The sequence below is a fragment of the Oncorhynchus mykiss genome, chromosome 2 (genome assembly GCF_057628025.1).
Source record: "Oncorhynchus mykiss isolate SJ-2025 chromosome 2, ASM5762802v1, whole genome shotgun sequence".
Classification (NCBI taxonomy): Eukaryota; Metazoa; Chordata; class Actinopteri; order Salmoniformes; family Salmonidae; genus Oncorhynchus; species Oncorhynchus mykiss.
This window is the reverse complement of record NC_143023.1, coordinates 56,524,081-56,545,607: the sequence shown is the minus strand read 5'-3', so window position 1 is coordinate 56,545,607 and position 21,527 is coordinate 56,524,081. Positions and strand designations below refer to the sequence as shown.

General features: G+C 44.3%; 1 protein-coding gene across 2 annotated transcripts; it reads left to right on the top strand.

The window, feature by feature from the left end:
- The first annotated feature begins 164 nt into the window (after positions 1 to 164).
- On the top strand, positions 165 to 14,988 carry LOC110492111 (apoptosis inhibitor 5). 2 transcript variants are annotated; one of them, XM_036951020.2, is made up of 14 exons: positions 165 to 714; positions 1,578 to 1,739; positions 1,952 to 2,045; positions 2,746 to 2,811; positions 3,215 to 3,366; positions 3,801 to 4,007; positions 4,549 to 4,653; positions 4,763 to 4,852; positions 5,263 to 5,447; positions 7,205 to 7,298; positions 7,476 to 7,532; positions 7,632 to 7,711; positions 8,145 to 8,254; positions 14,406 to 14,988. In XM_036951020.2, the coding sequence occupies exons 1-14, from the start codon at positions 640 to 642 to the stop codon at positions 14,483 to 14,485; spliced, it is 1,557 nt and encodes a 518-aa protein (XP_036806915.1). In that variant the 5' UTR covers positions 165 to 639; the 3' UTR covers positions 14,486 to 14,988. The 2 variants fall into 2 exon arrangements, with proteins under 2 accessions (XP_036806915.1, XP_021421816.1); XM_021566141.3 differs by having other exon boundaries at positions 8,145 to 8,290.
- The last annotated feature ends 6,539 nt before the right edge of the window (positions 14,989 to 21,527 follow it).

The following is a 21,527-nucleotide window of genomic DNA, read 5'->3' as shown; positions in this document are numbered from 1 at the left end:
ACTAGTATGCGTCATTCTTTGGCATTGACCTACCTTCCGCTTGATTTTGCATGGCATTCGTTAGATCGAATCCCCGAGCTGACAAGGTAAAACACATCTGTCGTTCTACCCTGAACAAGGCAGCTAACCCACTGTCCCTAGGCCGTCATTGTAAAAAATAATTTATTCTTAACTGACTTGCCTGGTTAATAAAATATAAAGGAGCTGTGCCAATAAATAATTATGTAAATGAACGGGCCAGTATCCCTACTTTATGTATAGGATATGTGTTTGCCATCACTGCTTTCAAATGTATTACTTCACTCGGCACTCGTAAAATGAAAACAACAGTATTTTAAGGAATATGATGAAGATTAACATTGCAGAACGCTGATGTTGTTTGAAGCGGGCCCATGCGCATTAACGTTCTTCCTGATGTTAATTGTGGAAGCAAAGGAACGGACAGCGGGGTTTCGTTCACAGCGAGCTTACTAGACATTTCCTCTCCCCATCCCCTTTTCCGACACACCGTACTACCAGAACGTAGTGTTGTTTACGTTTGGAGAAGTTCTGTACGAAAGGTGACGAATTGAAAGTCATATCTGTGGAATATTGTTGGTGACGTTCTCATCTCGACAACAAGCAGTCCGACGCACGCTGATGGCGGTCACTATCGAGGAGCTGTATCGTAACTATGGGATCCTTGCCGATGCTAAGCCAGAGGACCTGGGCCAGGTAAGCATCAGATGACTGGCTAGCTAATTGAAATATCTTCCAGAATAGGTACCTTTTCATATCCGGTATATCAGCAGTGGAAGCTAAATGTGAAAGTTAGGCCAACGTATTGGCTACATAGCCCGCATTGTCTGGACATGCTAACTAGCGTTAGCTTGCTAACTAGCTAAAAGGGGCCTAGCTAGCTTGGTAACGTTAGCTAACGTTAATCCTGTTTCATTTCAGTGAACGTTTCCCGGCGTTTTTAGTTTAGCTTGCCAGCTATCTCGGCCATGGAACTACGCTAGCTACAGTAGTTAGTTATGTGCAAACAACTTTAACGACGGTTTTAGGTGGTAGCTAACTGAGTACTGTAGCTGGCCAATATGGTTAAATAAAGGTGAAATAAATAAAATATGAGTTGATTCCCACGCACAGCTGCTGCCGAAAACGTAGTTATGCCATGACTCTGGCCACTTGTCACGTTGGTAAGATTTACAATGTAAAACTCAAAGGCTAACTGGCTCAGGAGGCAGCTGAGGGGAGGACGGCATATAGTAATTGCCGGAGCGAATGGCATGGCCTCAAACGCATGGAAACCATGTGTTTTCGATGTATTTGATACCATTCCGCTCCAGCCATTAGCACGAGTTCGTCCCTCTCAATTAAGATGCCGCCAACATCCAGCGCTAGTTCCTACTGCTGGCAACTAGCTAACTATTATGCCAATGGCGTCAAAGATTGCATGCTTCTTTGGCAGAACTCTGTTTTCTAGTCCTCTACTGAACACTTTTGACCAAATCACTGGAAGCTTTTGAAATTAATGTTGTACAGTGATGTATCAAGCGTGTGAATGTATAAATTTGTTTCCATCTCTTCTCTAGCACAAATATGCCTATCAGGTGATCCTTGATGGCGTGAAAGGGGGTCCCAAGGAGAAGCGCTTGGCTGCACAGTTCATTCCCAAATTCTTCAGCAGTTTCCCAGAGCTGGCAGATGCGGCAATCAATGCTCAGCTTGACCTTTGTGAGGATGAAGATGTCTCGGTAAGGATTATATCATTGGGACTATCATTTCCATTTGGAAAATACCATTGTGCACAATGGAGTTGACAAAACATAACATGCATATACCACTATACACACTTGAATCATAAACAAAGTTAGATTTGAGAAATCAATCGATGTAGAAGTGCCTGGTCGGAGTAGTCGCGCTCTATTTTTTACCTGTTCGTTTTTCTTCTTCCTTCCTCCTGTAGATTCGGAGGCAGGCCATCAAAGAGCTCCCCCGTTTCGCAGCCGGGGAGAACATTGTCAGGGTAGCAGATATCCTGACCCAGCTTCTCCAGACCGGTACAGTACTCTTGAGCTAACCCACCTAGACTACTAATTCTTGTACGTTTCCCGGGAAAGACGCTGCGTTCCGTATTGCTGCCTTTCTCAGGTTGTCGTTCAAATGACACATTCCATTATCTAATAGTCTCACACCCGTGGGTGCAGGCCAATGGAAGGGAGAAACCACAACGTCCTTGGTATTTCACTCTGCCTGTCATTTGAACCCAAAGTTGTTACAAGCGAAAATTTGGTTACGCCCAACTTGGCCAACTCACAGAAAAAAGTCCTCCTATCCTCAGCAATATAACAGGACATGCTTCACATTCTCTACCTCTCCACATTCCTCACACTTCCCACCTGGGTGTTTCCCAGCTAGCAATCACACACTTCCCAATCCACAATGGCCCAACCTCAGCCTTCACAACAGAACCCCATCCCCCTGTTACTCCACAAATGCCTACTGACCTTCCTCGCAGACTTCTGGATAGAGAGACACTGCCTCCCCCTCTCCACTCTCTCCCACTCACGTTGCCACTCCTGGGTCAACCCCTCTGCTTTGATGCTCCTACATTCCATCCCTCTAATGGGACATTATGTATGCTATGGTGGGAGTGGACATTATGTATGCTACGGTGTAGTTTGTGTCAATAGAAGATATGTGCTCTCTGTGACAGTGATGGACCAATTGTTATACTCTCTTCTACGTTGGTGCTTACAGATGATTCGGCCGAATTCAGTCAAGTGAACACAGCGCTGGTCTCGATCTTCAAGATGGACGCAAAGGGTAAGCGTCTCTTCTCTCATGCTTGAATTGGCTTTCAATTGTGAGAAGACGGACAACTTCACGAGTGAACAGTCAGGATAATGTGGCTCATTTTCATGTATTCATGCAAGACTCTACGAAGAGAACTGTTTTTCAGATGTTTTCATACCTGATGCTGGCTTTACTCCACGTGATCTGTTGTGTAGAACCTCGCATAACGCTTTAAGAGAGATTTGGCAGGCCTCAATCCCAAATGAAGGGGGGAAAACGGGCGTTGGATTAGAGTTAGAAGATGTAGTTTGTTGATGTGAGCATAACATGCTTCTTATTCCTCATTTGGCTCAAGAGCCCCCTCCCAAGGCACAAGTTCTGTATAGCCTCTAAGTTCTTTGTCTAGCCAACCTGTATCTCCGCTTTGCCTCAGCTACCCTGCGAGGCCTCTTCTCTCAGATCCTGCAGGGGGAGGACATAGTGAGGGAGAGGGCCATCAAGTTCCTCTCCATCAAGCTGAAGACACTGCCTGAGGACACCATGACCAAGGAGGTGGAGGACTACGTGTTCACCGAGACAAAGAAGGTCTGTTCCATATCTCTCTGCTTTTGTACAGCTATCAAAGTGAATCACCTGGAGTGATACACTCCATTCTGGGGGCTGGTTAGTAGAGCACTTTGTGAAAGGGCTGAAGTAGGATGAAGTAGAATGTGTTTTTATTACTATTATTGGCCAACTGAATACAAGATCTCCATAGGAAGGATCTGTAATCTAGTTGCGTGTTGGATGTATTTGTAACTGGTCAGCCTAACATTGACTCCTTGATCATGTTCATTAGGGCACAACGTAGCAAATGTCTTGCAAGCGAGAATTACTTTCTTATTGGATGATTCCATATAGTCCCTCCCCGTTTTAGTTGTTTTTGTTTTTGCATTGTGCCCACTAAACTTCTCAGCCCTCTGTCCCACATTGACCTCTGACCCACATTGACCTCTGAACCCTTCTCCCTCCAACCCCAGGTGCTGGAGGATGTGACAGGGGAGGAGTTTGTGCTGCTGATGCGCATCCTGATGGCGCTAAAGGGCCTGCAGACGGTGAACGGGCGGCAGCAGCTGGTGGAGCTGGTGGTGGAGCAGGCCTTCCTGGAGCAGGCGCTGAACCCCGCCGACCCCGACACCGTGGACCGCTTGCTGCAGTGCACGCGCCAGGCCCTACCCCTCTTCTCCGTGAGTGATGCATACACAAGCTGACGGGTCAGGCCAGGCCCCTCTTCGCTGTGAGTGATCCGTACACTCCCAACACACACGCATTATAACACACGTGCCAGGCCCTGCCTGTCTTTTCTGTGTGTGTTATAAAACACACACACACAGGCCAAGTCATAATAATATACTTCACTTAGGGACTTATAGAGTGCATACAATTTTTGTGTGTGCCCCCTGTGGGACTTGAACCCACAACCTTGGCATTGCTAGCTCCACACTTTTACCAACTGAGAACTGCAATCTCACACTCACAACACACACAGTATCACCAAACACACGTACTGTCAATTGTTTTCCAATGGCTAATTACTCTCGTAATGAGAGCGCTGCGTTTCAGTGTTTGTTTGTGCCGTTACCTCCCATTGTTACTTCATTCCTATTTCTGCATGTTTGTTGGTCGAGGTTCTGAACTGATTTGACCAACCACATCAAGTAGACAATCCCCACCCACCTCTTAGAACTCGTTTTCTTCTGAGACTTCAACTTTTTTTTACCCTTCCAGAAAAATGTCCATTCTTCCCGCTTTGTGACCTACTTCTGTGACCACGTCCTGCCCAACCTCAGTACCCTGACAAGTCCTGTGGCAGAGCTGGACATTCAGCAGGAGGTCAGTTACCGCCCTCCCCTGTACCGACCATACAGTGTTCCGGCAACTAGTCCTCCATGTTGGCTCCAACATGCCAGGATAATAGCATTGACATATGTTGTGTGTGTAGGTGCTAAAGCTGCTTGCTGAGATGAGTCCGTTCTGTGGGGACATGGAGAAGGTGGAGGCCAACCTCCTCATGCTGTTTGAGAAGCTGCTGGTAAGTAACAGCCTAGCTCAGCCTTCTAAGGGACTTCAATGTGCTTTCACTGTACTGCATACCCCTCTAGTACCTTCAGATGTGTCACTATTGAGGGATAGTGGTTAGGAGTTGACCAGGACACGTTAATCTGGTTTGTTTAGACTGGTAAAAGACTAATGGCCAAAACGGACCGTGCCAACGACCGCTAAAAGCAACGAGTGGCCGTCCTATCGCCTCTTAGCACAGAACATTGGGCGTCATTTTCTTTTTTGTTTACTGAAGATCCTACATGTTGAATCGCCACCGTTCGTCAACACACACGAGGTGCTCTGGTGTGCCCGGTCAATGTTTGCTGTGGTCCGTGTTGTCCTTGACTGGTCTTGGCTGGTATAAGACGAACTGATCAACCCTTTCCTCCCTGTGTATAGGAGTTCATGCCGCTTCCCCCAGAGGCGGAGGGTGAGAACGGCGAGAACACGATGAGCGAGGAACCCAAGCTGCAGTTCAGCTATGTGGAGTGTCTTCTCTTCAGCTTCCACCAGCTGGGAAAGAAGCTGCCCGACTTCCTCATCGACAAGATAAATGCAGAGCGCCTCAAAGACTTCAAGATCAGGTAGAAGGAGGCTACAGATCATCAGTGCTTATCGTGCTGTCTGCCTGGCTGAATCTGCACCATATTTACAGCCATTTCTGACGTAAAAGTTATTTTACTGAAATCCTTAATTTGTTTAGGAGAAACATTTCCTATTCCCTCAACCCTTGCTCTCTTTACGTGATGCATGTATGCATCGCATGCCCGGGACTAGTATTACTCGTAGAGAGGGTTAGTTATGTAATTTACTCCAGAATGACCGTCGTTCCAGAAGGACGATTTGGACGGGATAATTTTTTTTCTTCAAACTGCCCCCTGTAATTATACATTTTTTTCCCAATAAATTGACTTATGACTGAAGCCTGGAGGTTTTTATTTTAGGCGTGACAATAGTATATCAACATGTCTGTGTGGCAGGGTCACACTGATAACTCGAGCTTGGTTCCCAAGTTTCTAAACCTTTCTTTCCTATAGTGTCGCCGTAATGTTTGAGTCAAGGAAGTGAGATCATAATCGTTAAGATATTTTAGCGATCCGCAGTACGTCCTAAATACACCCCCCACCAGCTTTCAGATATGCACTGAACAGATGCATTTTAACGCTATGGATGAGTTATCATTTCCAATCGTTTGGGTCAGTTGTATGCTGTCATGTTGCGCGAGGCTTGGTGGTCACGGAATCAGTATGCTATTAAACAAACACTCAAACACTCAAACACTCAAACAGGCAACAGATGCAGGATCTGTCGTCTTTCTGTAGACATATTGTAGACATATTGATGATTTACGAAGCCAGGCCTGTTTAACAATTAGGCTATTAATTATAGACCTAGTTACGTTGGTTTCCTCTCTCCTCACTTAGGCAAGGCAAGGGCTGTTTTCTCACCTCATTCTGCTGCTTCCTCCATGGCATTGTGCTCAACACCAATATGCGGGTTTAACTTTTCTGTTATGCACGTAGCAACATAGTCTAGGAAAAGGTGGCAATTCAGCAGCACACTGAGGGAGAAAGCGCATTTGTTAAATATATTTTTGATTAGTGTTGCACCATTGTTCTTATGTAATATAACTATATACCATTTTCAGTAGCACACGTCTTAGCCTCCACAGTGGATCTGTCCACTCAGACAGGCGTGAATCAGACAGGTGTCTTATACACCATGCGATTTAAATGTATTTATAGATTATAAAAATGTTTTTGCTACCGCTCGACTGAAGAAATCTCGGCCGACCAACAGCCTGTCAACTAAATGGGGTCAGCCATACTGTAAAGGCACTTAGTCTTTGTGTTTCTTGGCAATTTAACTTTTTGTTCACAAGCTGCTGTTTTTCAACATTGGCTTGATTCTGCTGCTTCAACTGATGGCGAATAGACGCCCTAGCCTATTCAGATCACAAATATCAGCCCCGTTACCATGGTAACCTCCAGACCTTCAAGTAGTAGCTGAACGGTTTCTCTTTTGACTAAAACTTGGGTCACAAAAAATGACATGAAATTGAGCAATATTCCGCATTACTTCTTAGTAATACTTTTCTTGTTTTAGAAACATTACAAAGCATGAACATGTGTTTTTTAAATATTTTTTTAAAATGTAAATATGGGGGTAAAATATTTTGGCTGGTAATTGTATTTAATCTACCTGCCACAGTGTCTGGTGGACCACAAAGTACATTTTAGGCCCTGGTCTCCACTGTAGAGTCTGGATGCCAGTAATGTTAGTCATCTTGTTTCTTTCTTCAGTCACTTTAACCCTACTTGGTCTTCTCTCCCACCTTCAGGTTACAGTACTTTGCCAGAGGGCTGCAGGTATACATTCGCCAGCTGCGAGTAGCCCTTCAAGGCAAGACGGGAGATGCACTGAAGACCGACGAGGTATGTATCGTCTCACCGGCTGTTTTGGCGCTCTGAACGAGAAATTGCCATGTTTCCTCTTGACGGTATCTCACGAGCCGCAAAGAATCGCGCAGATTCAATCAGGAGGTCTCTGTAGACCTTGTTAACCGTGCGTTCCTTCTGTTCTAGTGTAATAGTTGTTGTCGTCCCTCTTAGAACAAGATCAAAGTGGTGGCTCTGAAGATCACTAACAACATCAACGTTCTGATCAAGGTGAGACGTTCATAATCAATGTGTTAAAACACTGGGTTCCGACCCTATGTAGCTAGTTGCGTCTCTTACATTCTCATTACTGTTCCCCTTTCTCTGCAGGATCTCTTCCACAACCCGCCATCGTACAAGAGCACGGTCACTCTGTCCTGGAGGCCTGTCCAGAAGGCTGAGGCTGTAGCGTAAGCCTCTCTCATGTTGTCACGGGTTATCTGGTGACCGAGAACACCTGGTTTCTGATGGAGTGTTATTAACCTTACACTCTAAAATCCAGAATGTTCAGACCTCAAAAGTAGTCTTGAGTTCACATCCCAGACCATCTTATGTAAATCCATCTCTTTTCCGCAATCTAAAAGAAATGAAAGTTATGAGTACCATGTAGGGTCCAGATTTTGTGGATGGTATGGGGAAACATCTGACAAAAGTTGATGTTTGAGTACAATGTCCGTTTTAATGTTAATTCGTGGTTGAACTGACCCGCCCACATCAATGTAAGGAAACTACCAACTTCTCAGTACAAGCACCTAGTCAGACAAGACTGCAAACGCAACAGTAGTGTTAGCGTTATAACCCCCAACTGACCTCTGTGACCTTTGCCCTTTGTGCCCATCACAGTCTGAAGCGCCCATCCGGGGAGGAGATGGGCACGGGCAGTACCATGAAAAAGCTTCTGTCCCCCCCGCTGCCCCGAAGGAACGCGCGACAGATATACAACCCCCCCAGCGGCAAGTACAGCGCCACCATTGGCAACTTCACCAACGGTGAGGGTGGCACTTGGGTAGCATGTTAATTAAACAGTAGAACGTTGCACGGACATTGTATCTGTGTTTTCTCGTTTGGTATCACCTACCTTAGTCGACTGCACTTGGTGTAACTTAATCACTCTGGGTATGAGAGTCATTTACTGAACTATAAACATGTTTGGTGCCTACTTTTTCTATCCATTGTGTGTGTGTGTGTGGTGGATATTGTTCACTTCCACCTTGCATTGTGCCTAGGGTTGCAAAGGGAGGGTATATTACTGGAAACTTTCAAAGTTGACCAGTAAATGACTAGAATTTTGGTGACTTTCAAGTTTATTTTAAGTTTACCAGAGGGCCTTTTGGGGAACTCCAATGAACACAGATGTCTAATTATCTCTGGCCCTCTGTGTGTGCCGTATCACATGGAAAACATATCAAATAATGTGATTTTTAGAATGACAATAGAATGGCGTAGCTGTAAAACGTTCTATTTTACTAAAGTGTTGCAGATTTAATTGAAAATAATGCCGTTGTTGAGATGCTTTTTTTTTCTCCATTTAATTAGGCAATGTTCTCTTGAACCATTAGATTTATCCACTAGAAACTCATAAACAACATGGATACAGATAGAAAACGTTTTTATAAATTAATGCTACATATGGTGTTAGGTTTGAAATATCAGAGTAAGAACTCGACGGACACTATGACTAAGTTAAACTAAGTTTATTCATCCCAAAGGGTTGAACAGCTGAACAGACAGACACATTTCCATTAGTGGTGTATGTATGCATGCATACACCCACCCCAAGTTGGGGTGGAATCTCCTCCTCCACTCTAAACACCACATCTCTGTTGCTCGGCAGGAAATTAAGTGAAGCGGGTAATAAACTGTTCCTTCTCCCTTAACGTGACCTGACCTCAACCCCCTTCATCACTAATCCATGTTTTTTTTTTACCCATATCAGTGCCTGCCACGTGATTGTTTTCGCTACACTCAGTACATTCCAAGCTTAATTGCACACACCATGTACCTTCCTCCTACAGATAACCATTAACTTCTGGTATAGACACTCTATACCAGTGGTTCCCAAACTTTTTATAGTCCCGTACCACTTCAAACATTCAACTTTCCTGCTGCGTACCCCCTATAGCACCGAGGTCAGCGCACTCTCAAATGTTGTTTTTTGCCATCATTGTAAGCCTACCACACACACACTAAATGATACATTTATTAAATACATTTATTAAACATAAGAATGTGAGTTTTTGTCACAACCCGGCTCGTGGGAAGTGACAGAGCTCTTATAGGACCAGGGCACAAATAATATAATAATAATCAATAATTTTGCTCTTTATTTAGCCATATTACATATACAACTTAATTTGTTCGTCAAATTGTGAATAACTCACCACAGGTTAATGAGAAGGGTGTGCTTGAAAGGATGCACATACAGTGCCTTGCGAAAGTATTCGGCCCCCTTGAACTTTGCGACCTTTTGCCACATTTCAGGCTTCAAACATAAAGATATAAAACTGTATTTTTTTGTGAAGAATCAACAACAAGTGGGACACAATCATGAAGTGGAACGACATTTATTGGATATTTCAAACCTTTTTAACAAATCAAAAACTGAAAAATTGGGCGTGCAAAATTATTCAGCCCCTTTACTTTCAGTGCAGCAAACTCTCTCCAGAAGTTCAGTGAGGATCTCTGAATGATCCAATGTTGACCTAAATGACTAATGATGATAAATACAATCCACCTGTGTGTAATCAAGTCTCCGTATAAATGCACCTGCACTGTGATAGTCTCAGAGGTCCGTTAAAAGCGCAGAGAGCATCATGAAGAACAAGGAACACACCAGGCAGGTCCGAGATACTGTTGTGAAGAAGTTTAAAGCCGGATTTGGATACAAAAAGATTTCCCAAGCTTTAAACATCCCAAGGAGCACTGTGCAAGCGATAATATTGAAATGGAAGGAGTATCAGACCACTGCAAATCTACCAAGACCTGGCCGTCCCTCTAAACTTTCAGCTCATACAAGGAGAAGACTGATCAGAGATGCAGCCAAGAGGCCCACTCTGGATGAACTGCAGAGATCTACAGCTGAGGTGGGAGACACTGTCCATAGGACAACAATCAGTCGTATATTGCACAAATCTGGCCTTTATGGAAGAGTGGCAAGAAGAAATCCATTTCTTAAAGATATCCATAAAAAGTATCGTTTAAAGTTTGCCACAAGCCACCTGGGAGACACACCAAACATGTGGAAGAAGGTGCTCTGGTCAGATGAAACCAAAATTGAACTTTTTGGCAATAATGCAAAACGTTATGTTTGGCGTAAAAGCAACACAGCTGAACACACCATCCCCACTGTCAAACATGGTGGTGGCAGCATCATGGTTTGGGCCTGCTTTTCTTCAGCAGGGACAGGGAAGATGGTTAAAATTGATGGGAAGATGGATGGAGCTAAATACAGGACCATTCTGGAAGAAATCCTGATGGAGTCTGCAAAAGACCTGAGACTGGGACGGAGATTTGTCTTCCAACAAGACAATGATCCAAAACATAAAGCAAAATCTACAATGGAATGGTTCAAAAATAAACATATCCAGGTGTTAGAATGGCCAAGTCAAAGTCCAGACCTGAATCCAATCGAGAATCTGTGGAAAGAACTGAAAACTGCTGTTCACAAATGCTCTCCATCCAACCTCAGAGCTCGAGCTGTTTTGCAAGGAGGAATGGGAAAAAATTCAGTCTCTCGATGTGCAAAACTGATAGAGACATACCCCAAGCGACTTACAGCTGTAATCGCAGCAAAAGGTGGCGCTACAAAGTATTAACTTAAGGGGGCTGAATAATTTTGCACGCCCAGTTTTTGATTTGTTAAAAAGGTTTGAAATATCCAATAAATGTCGTTCCACTTCATGATTGTGTCCCACTTGTTGATTCTTCACAAAAAAAATACAGTTTTATATCTTTATGTTTGAAGCCTGAAATGTGGCAAAAGGTCGCCGAATACTTTCGCAAGGCACTGTAACTCTGCAGTGTTGGGCTGAATTGGAGAGAGTCGGCCATTTTCCACACACAATCTGTGCCTGTATTACAGTTTCATGCTAGGTAGGGCCGAGAATCCACTCTCACATAGGTACGTGGTTGCAAAGGGCATCCGTGTCTTAATCCTGCCTTGGCAAATCGCGCTGTTATCTGAGCACAGCTCAATCCAGAAATCTGGCGGTTTCTGATTTTAAATTCAATTTTCACAGAACCGTTTGTTGCAATTTTGAGGCTCTCTCTTGTTCAGATATCGGTAAGTGGACTGGAGGCAGGGCATGAAAGGGATAACTAATCCAGTTGTTTGTGTCATCCATTTCGGGAAAGTACTTGCGTAATTGCACAACCAACTCACTCGGGTGCTTCCCTATATCACATTTGACATTGTCCGTAAGCTTGAGTTAATTTGCACACAAAAAAAAACATTCAATGATGGAAATAACTGTGTTGTCCTTGTTAATGCAGACAGAGAAGAGCTCCAACTTCTTAATAATAGCCTCAATTTTGTCCCGCACATTGAATATGGTCGAGGAGAGTCCATGTAATCTTAGATTCAGATCATTCAGGCGAGAATTAACATCACCCAGATAGGCCAGTCATGTGAGAAACTCGTCATCATGCAAGTGGTCAGACAAGTGAAAATTCTGGTCAGTAAAGAACTTTTAAGCTTGTCTCATTTTTTTTTGTTGTGTGTCAGTACTTTGCCCCTTGATAACCAGCACCCTTCTGTATGTTGTGAAAGCCTTACATGGTCGTTGCCCATATCATTGCATAGTGCAGAAAATACGAGAGTTCAGGGGCCTTGCTTTAACAAAGTTAACCAATTTTCACTGTACTGTAAAAAAAAACGTTTTTCACGCAATCAGGCATTCTCTCAACCAGCTTCATGAGGTAGTCACCTGGAATGCATTTCAATTAACAGGTGTGTCAAGTTATTTTGTGGAATTTCTTTCCTCAATGTGTTTGAGCCAATCAGTTCTGGTGGTATACAGAATATGGCCCTATTTGGTAAAAGACCCATGTTCATATTATGGCAAGAACAGCTCAAATAAGCAAAGAGAAATGACAATCCATCATTACTTTAAGACATGAAGGTCGGTCAATCCAGAACATTTCAAGAACTTTGGACGTGCAGTCTCAAAAACCAAGCTCTATGATGAAACTGGCTCTCATGAGGACCGCCACGGGAAAAGAAAAACCCAGAGTTAGTTCTGCTGCAGAGGATAAGTTCATTTGGAGTTACCTGACTGATTGCAGCCCAAATAAATGCTTCACAGAGTTCAAGTAACAGACACATATATCAACTGTTAATTGTTGAATTGCTGCATAGAAACCACTACTAAAGGACACCAATAAGAAGGAAATACTTGCTTGAGCCAAGAAACACGAGTAATGGACATTAGACTGGTGGAAATCTCTCCTTTGGTTTGAGTCCAATTTTGGTATATTTAGTTCCAACCGATGTGTCTTTGCGAGACGCAGGGGTAGTGAAGCATGTTCCCTTCGTGGAGGAGATGGTGTGGGGGTGCTTTGCTGGTGACACTGTCTGTGATTTATTAAGAATTCAAGTCACACTTAACCAGCATGGCCACTACAGCATTCTGCAGCGATACACCATCCCGTCTGGGCTTAGTCCCACAATCATTTGTTTTTCAACAGGACAATGACCCAACACACATCCAAGCTGTGTAAGGGCTATTTTACCAAGAAGGAGAGTGCTGCAGTGCTGAATCAAATGACCTGTCCTCCACAATCACCTGACCTCAACCCAATTGAGATGGTTTGGGATGAGTTGGACCGCGGAGTGAAGGAAAAGCAGCCAACAAGTGCTCAGCATATGTGGGAACTCCTTCAAGACTGTTTGAAAAGCATTCCAGGTGAAGCTGGTTGAGAGAATGCCAAGAGTGTTCAAAGCTGTCAAGGCAAAGGGTGGCTATTTGAAGAAACTCAAATATAAAATATTTTCATTTAACACTTTTTTTTTTTGGTTACTGATTCCATATGTGTTATTTAATAGTTTGTCTTCACTATTCAACAGTGTAGAAAATTGTAAAATAAATAAAAAACACTTGAAGTATATGTCCAAACTTATGACTGCTACTGTATGTTTCTGGATGATCCACCATGCTGCCTTGTTGACAATATGACCGAACGGCGCAGATTCCTGTTCGTTTTGAGAAGGGCGCTCCTCCCTCATGCAGCGTTTAGACTAGGAACGCAAAAAAAAACGGCATACCAGTCGGCATAGTGGATTAGAAAGTTGATGACGGCAAAAGCAAGCCAGCGTGATGGTATCCGTTGCTATGGTGATTTCAGTAAACAAAACCGTGCAAATTAACATCCGGTTGAAAATTATGCTCATGAAGATGTCAAAAGTTGAAATATTTAAACTCGGGCGGGCGAGTCCCTTCTACCTTGGCAGCTGATGGCATTCACCGCCAGCCTCGACAGCATTCATCGACAGCATTCACCGCCAGCCTCGACAGCATTCATCGACAGCATTCACCGCCAGCCTCGACGGCATTCATCGACGGCATTCATCGACAGCCTCAACGGTATTTACCGTCGTGCTCTCATTGAAAACAATGACATCCGGTTTGCCCTCTCTCGTACCATGAAAACGCAGCGTCACCACTTTTGCCCATTCATGTCACGGCCCATAGACGGTGCACCGCACCTCAGGTTAATAGAACTCCCTCGGTCCTAGCAAAATTCTTGCTTGAGAAATAGTTTTATTTTTTAATTCTTGACTAGTTGAGTGGAGAACTATTACAGTAAGGTATTTAATTGTTACCCAGAAAGGATTTGATAGAGATAAATGCCTGCGCTGTGCCATTTAGCTTCAATACATTGAGTCTGGGCGGTAGTTTTTTTCCCCTGACCATGTAACCCAATTTATTTCTTACTTTTAATAGGCTGTTTGAGATATATCACATTGCCATCGTGTTTTCTCCCCTCAAACATGCTAAATTACTCAAACTAGGGCCCAGTCTTTCCTGGCCAGGTCAGGCAATGTGGAAAACTCCTGGCCCTAATGAGTCCTCATACTGACCTGTTGTCCCTCTGTTGTGATTCCAGAACAGCGCGGAGGCTTCAGGGGAGGCCGGGGACGAGGCTTCGGAGGCAGGGGAGGCAGGAGCCGAGGCCGAATCTACTGAGTCCACCGTCTCACATACACACTGAACTGCAGCACATCAGAATCCCTGCCGTAACTGAGGTGGTCTCCACGACCACTGCTCCTCAACTTGTGTCCACTTGTTATATTTTTCTCTGGCTCCAAACGCCTGTGGTAAAGGAAGTTTTTTTTTTTTTTTTTTGCTGTTTTTTCCCTTCAAAGTAAATCTACTTCAAGACGACCGGGCTTCAGACTTTTCTACCTGGCGTTTCTACTCCCGACACTGTTCCCCGACGAAGCGGTTGTTCAAGTAGATCAGCGTGTTTTTTTTTTTTTTTATCGTTGTGAATGTATTTTTGTGGACCCAGAGACTGCCAAGTTGTACCTGATTTGATATTTTAGTCATGTCTGAAATGTTTTCTTTGTTTTACAAAATGGTGACGAATGCATTCTTTCATTTGGATTGGCCTACTCTCTTCCCTACTTTGTATTGATCGATAATGAAGTTTATCAGAATTTTATCATAAACTTGTATTGAAGTCTCAACACCTTGACCCTTTTGTTTGTGTAACACCTTGTTAAAATAAGACCGTTACATTGGTTTTCGATGTATTCTGACTTTTGTTAGTAAAACTAGATTATTTCCTCCACAAAATAGGTTGTGTGATGCCCAATAGTACAGATGGTTATTAATTGCACATAGGTTGTCATTCAAACCAGACATGGCAGATTGAGGACATGGGGGCGGCCATACTTGCCCCCATGAACATAAGCAACCATTTTAAAGTTTCTCCGGCTCAATGCATTTCAGCCAATTAAAATCGCAGATTTACTTGGACTTCCAATACTTGTTCATACCTCAGTCCAACTGCACATTCACTATCACGCGTATTTGACTGACTGGTCAAATTGCTCTCTGGGAAGTGACCTAGGAAATTAATTGACGCAGATTGTGGCAAGGGTTCGAATCGCACGTTTTTCCCTCCCCTTTGAAATGTGGATTTGCGTATGTTGTGTTTGTGTGTGGAAATAGGGACGTAGTCTACAGAAGACTAATACATTTAAGGTACGTCTTTCAGCCTTGGTACACAAACACACTGCTATTGCCTAATAATCATATTGCATAGGCTATATTACATGGGCGGGTACTCCTAAATGTAGGATTACAATGCTTTATATGCAATCTTATCACCTGCTGTCACATGCGTTAAAGTGCCCGGTAGTAGTATAGGTTGCACTCCCATCATCCTACAGATGGCAGTATTAATCTAACTGATCCTTTACTTTAGGTTACTATCGGAACTCCAATCAACAATATAACCTTTCATTCATAGTGTCTGCGTTATAACCTGCTAATGCATATGGGACACCTCAATTCATGATGAACCCAATTGACCCCCTTAATTCCATATGCAGCCTCGGCTTCCAGGCCAGGGGAGGCGAAAGCATGGTGGAGCCTACCCATAAGGTGATTATGCCCTCCTGGGGAGGAGACTGTAGGCTAGTAGTAGCCTACGCTATGGGGTTTTGAATCGAGCAGTGTTATTTTTTTCCTCAAGAAAAAAAAGCTTGAGAGGGAGAGGCTCAAAAACATGGTTAAAGTGTCCCGACTTGAAGTCGAACTAGGCAAGTCAGTTTAGAACAAATTCTTATTTACAATGACAGCCTAGCAACAGTGGGTTATAACTGCCTTGTTCAGGGGCAGAACAGATTTTTATCTTGTCAGCTCGGGGACTCGATCTAGCGACCTTGCAGCTACTGACCCAACGCTCTAACCACTAGGCTACCTGCCGCCCCACTGCCTTAGCAGTGTGCGCCACCTAGAATGATAATGGTAGCCCACATTAATGCTATTTGACAAATCCATAAGCCTCCGGGTTAAAAATGTTGTACAATTAACTTAAATGTTTGGACCTCATTTTTTTCATGGATGTGTGTGAAACATTCAAAATTGTGGGATTTTGTCATATAGGCGCAAAACATGAACATGTCTAACATTTGAGTAGCTAGTAGCCAAGGCAGTTGTCTCATGATATGCGGCACTTTGGGGTGGACGCCCACCTGTCTCAATGTGAGAAGACTTGAAAGACAAGATGGCGGTGTACACATTGAGCAAGAACTGTATTTTAATAAAGGAGCATTTTCTAAATTCAAAAGGGACCTTCAACTAGGCAGACATTTTATGAGGATATTTTTCCACGAATCGGAGGACAGTATCGCTAAGGTTAGTCAAAGATTCTGTGTTACACCAAACACTACCTAACCTGGAATTCCCAGTAATGGTTACACCAGATGGGATTTAGCCAATCTAGCTAACCTCCAAGTTCCTAGTATTTGCACCATTTCGGGAAAACATGTTTGGTATGTACCGTTGTAAAATGTAGCAACACATTTTTTTCAACCAACTGAACACCCCATATTTTATTTTCTTCAGATGAGCTTCACTTGCTAGGATTTGTTTAGTGAATGAGTGAACCAAATTACTTTGCTGTCAAAGGAGGATGAAAGTATCCTGACCACTGTTTGCTGTAGGGGAAGGTCTGAGCCATGCGTCCTCTGAAACACGACTCTGCCAAGCCACACTGCTTCTTGACACACTGCTCGCTTAACCCCGCAAGCCAGCCGCATCAAAGGATCCTAGGAAACACTGTCCAGCTGGCGACCGAAGTCAGCTTGCAGGTGCCCGGTCTGCTACAAGGCGTCGCTAGAGTGCGATGAGACAATGAAACCCTGACTGGTCAAACCCTTCCCTAACCTGGATGACACTGGGCCAATTGTGCGACGCCTCATGGGTTTCCAAACCGTGTCTAGTGATCCCTCAAGCACTGCGATTCAGTGCCTTAGACCTGTGCCACGTCGGAGCGAATAGACAATATTATGGTGATTCTTCATCCTGCCTTCAAATTCGCTGTGTGGAAATATTGCTTCCACCTAACCAATCCTCAGGTCTACAGCAAACAGTGGAATTCTGCAGTTATGAGGTGAAATTGTCCCTTACATCATAGCACCACGGTGAGGAATGGGTATACGTAGTTTGTTACGCACGCCTCTAGGAAGAGGGAACGCGACACCCTGCTACAACTCAACTCCCCATGGTGTGAAAGAGGTATGGGACTGTAGGTGCGAGTAAGGATGACAAAAGGCAGAGAATTTACCATTTACTAGGAATGTGTTCCTTCACACGGTAATACGGGGAAAAGGGGCTGGACGGAACCAAAGCAAAGAAAGTAAATGTCAAAGCCCCCTCTCCTATCTTACCTGCCTACACACTACTTACCTTGCACCACCTGGTGTCCTAACCAAAATACAGGGAGTGGTCCGCCCAGGTCTTACCTTGTGTCTAGACAGTGAATATACTACGGGTGGGTATATGTATGCCCGCGGGCCTCTTGCCCAAGCACTCCCTAGGTCCCTTCCCCCCTGGGAACAAATTAAACAGAATATTAAACCATTTAGAAAAAAAAGAGAAACACAGGATATCAAATAAGCGCCATCTGACTGAGCAACAAACTAACACAGTTCATACCAAAGCTGCTCCCAGCAACAACCAACATGACATAGTCATCAGCCTCTCCTCTCTCTCAGCAATCATCTCCTCTCTGAGTAACAGAACACTGGTTTAAATAGCTTCAGCAGGATTTGGTAATTGAAGACAGCTGCGTCCTGACGAGGGGGTGGGGTCAGCTCTCCAATCATGAATAGGGCTGACCAATCAGCTGCTTGGGGAGAATTTCAGAAAGCCATTTCCTGCAACACACTCATAAATACACAAACTACAACACAGAAACTGGGGAACGTAGCACGCGCACCACAACAAATTCAAACATAGTTTGCAATAACAAAAAACACAGAGATTAATAGTATTGTTCAGTTACATTAATTTATTTTCCTACCTAAAATACACTACATGAACAAAAGTTTGTGAACACCTGCTCGTTGAATATCTCCTTTGAAAATCATGGTCACTAATATGGAGTTGGTCCCCCCTTTGCTGCTATAATAGCCTCCACTCTTCTGGGATGCTTTCCACTAGATGTTGGAACAATGCTGCGGGGACTTGCTTCCATTCAGCCACAAGAGCCTTAGTGAGGTTGGGCTTGCAGTTCATCCCAAAGGTATTTGATGGGGTTGAGGTCAGGGCTCTGTGCTGGCCAGTCAAGTTCTTACACTCCGATCTTGATAAACCATTTCTGTGCCCAGGCGCTTTGTCATGACAAGGAAGGGCCTTCCCCAAACTCTTGCCACAAAGTTGGAAGGGCGGAATCATCTAGAATGTAATTGTATACTGTAGCGTTAAGATTTTCCTTCACTGGAACTAAGGGTTCTAGCCCGATCCATGAAAAACAGCCCCAGGCTGTTATTCCTCCTCCACCAAACTTTACAGTTTGCACTATGCAGCTGTTGTTGCTCCTAGACGTTTCCACTTCACAATAACAGCACTTACAGTTCACCGGGGTAGCTTTAGCAGGGCAGACATTTGACAAACTGACTTGTTGGTGCCACATTGAAAGTCCCTGAGCTCTAAAGTAATTTCAAGTATTTCAATAAGCATTTCTCTACGGCTGGCCATGCTTTCCTCCTGGCTACCCCAACCCCGACCAACAGCTCCGCACCCCCGCAGATACTTGCCCAAGCCTCCCCAGATTCTCCTTCACCCAAATCCAGATAGCAGATGTTCTGAAAGAACTGCAAAACCTGGACCCGTACAAATCAGCTGGACTAGACAATCTGGACCTTCTCTTTCTAAAATGATCTGCTTCCATTTTGCAACCCCTATTAGTAGTCTGTTTTTGATACCATCGATCACCACATTCTTCTGGAGAGATTGGAAACCCAAATTGGTCTACACGGACAAGTTCTGGCCTGGTTTAGATCTTATCGGTCGGAAATATATCAGTTTGTCTCTGTGGATGGTTTGTTCTCTGACAAATCAACTTTAAATTTCAGTGTTCCTCAAGACCACTATTGTTTTCACTATATACACTGCTCAAAAAAATAAAAGGAACACTGAAATAACACATCCTAGATCTGAATGAATGAAATATTCGTATTAAATACTTTTTTCTTTACATAGTTGAATGTGCTGACAACAAAACCACACAAAAATTGTCAATGGAAATCAAATTTATCAACCCATGGAGGTCTGGATTTGGAGTCACACTCAAAATTAAAGTGGAAAACCACACTACAGGCTGATACAACTTTGATGTAATGTCCTTAAAACAAGTCAAAATGAGGCTCAGTAGTATGGGTGGCCTCCACGTGCCTGTATGACCTCCCTACAACACCTGGGCATGCTCCTGATGAGGTGGCGGATGGTCTCCTGAGGGATCTCCTCCCAGACCTGGACTAAAGCATCCGCCAACTCCTGGACAGTCTGTGGTGCAACGTGGCGTTGGTGGATGGAGCGAGACATGATGTCCCAGATGTGCTCAATTGGATTCAGGTCTGGGGAACGGGCAGGCCAGTCCATAGCATCAATGCCTTCCTCTTGCAGGAACTGCTGACACTCCAGCCACATGAGGTCTAGCATTGTCTTGCATTAGGAGGAACCCAGGGCCAACCGCACCAGCATGTGGTCTCACAAGGGGTCTGAGGATCTCATCTCGGTACCTAATGGCGAGCACATGGAGGGCTGTGAGGCCCCCAAAGAAATGCCACCCCACACCATGACTGATCCACCGCCAAACCGGTCATGCTGGAGGCTGTTGCAGGCAGCAGAACGTTCTCCACGGCGTCTCCAGACTCTGTCACGTCTGTCACATGTGCTCAGTGTGAACCTGCTTTCATCTGTGAAGAGCACAGGGCGCCACTGGCGAATTTGCCAATCTTGGTGTTCTCTGGCAAATGCCAAACGTCCTGCACGGTGGTGGGCTGTAAGCACAACCCCCATGGAGTCTGTTTCTGACCGTTTGAGCAGACACATGCACATTTGTGGCCTGCTGGAGGTCATTTTGCAGGGCTCTGGCAGTGCTCCTCCTGCTCCTCCTTGCACAAAGGCGGAGGTAGCGGTCCTGCTGCTGGGTTGTTGCCCTCCTACGGCCTCCTCCACGTCTCCTGATGTACTGGCCTGTCTCCTGGTAGCGCCTCCATGCTCTGGACACTACGCTGACAGACACAGCAAACCTTCTTGCCACAGCTCGCATTGATGTGCCATCCTGGATGAGCTGCACTACCTGAGCCACTTGTGTGGGTTGTAGACTCCGTCTCATGCTACCACTAGAGTGAAAGCACCGCCAGCATTCAAAAGTGACCAAAACATCAGCCAGGAAGCATAGGAACTGAGAAGTGGTCTGTGGTCACCACTTGCAGAACCACTCCTTTATTGGGGGTGTCTTGCTAATTGCCTATAATTTCCAGCTGTTGTCTATTCCATTTGCACAACAGCATGTGAAATTTATTGTCAATCAGTGTTGCTTCCTAAGTGGACAGTTTGATTTCACAGAAGTGTGATTGACTTGGAGTTACATTGTGTTGTTTAAGTGTTCCCATTATTTTTTTGAGCAGTGTATTTTACCTCTTCGTGATGTCATTTGGAAACATAATGTTAACTTTCACTGCTTTGCGGATGACACACAGCTGTACATTTCGATGAAACATGGTGAAGCCCCAAAATTGCCCTCCCTGCGAAAGCCTGTGTTTCAGACATATGGAAGGGGATGGCGGCAATACTTTTAAACTCGGACAAAACAGAGATGCTTGTTCTAGGTCCCAAGAAACAAAGAGATCTTCTGTTGGATCTGACAATTCATCTTGATGGTTGTACAGTCATCTCAAATAAAACTGTGAATGACCTCGGCGTTACTCCGGACCCTGATCTCTCTTTTGACAAACATATCAAGACTGTTTCAAGGACAGCTTTTTTCCATCTACGTAACATTGCAAAAATCCAAAACTTTCTGTCCAAAAATGATGCAGAAAAATGTATCCATGCTTTTGTCACTTCTAGATTAGACTACTGCAATGTTCTACTTTCTGGATAAAACACTAAATAAACTTCATGGCTGCTAGAATCTTGACTAGAACCCAAAAATGTGATCATATTACTCCAGTGCTAGCCTCTCTACACTGGCTTCCTGTTAAGG

What these genes read in the sequence shown, in the direction of transcription:
- LOC110492111 (XM_021566141.3), top strand. Translation starts at nt 640, where the DNA reads ATGGCGGTCACTATCGAGGAGCTGTATCGTAACTATGGGATCCTTGCC. An exon ending in GTGAGGATGAAGATGTCTCG is followed by an intron (nt 1,740 to 1,951) that starts GTAAGGATTATA and finishes TTCCTCCTGTAG; the next exon opens with ATTCGGAGGCAGGCCATCAA. An exon ending in TGTTCACCGAGACAAAGAAG is followed by an intron (nt 3,367 to 3,800) that starts GTCTGTTCCATA and finishes CTCCAACCCCAG; the next exon opens with GTGCTGGAGGATGTGACAGG.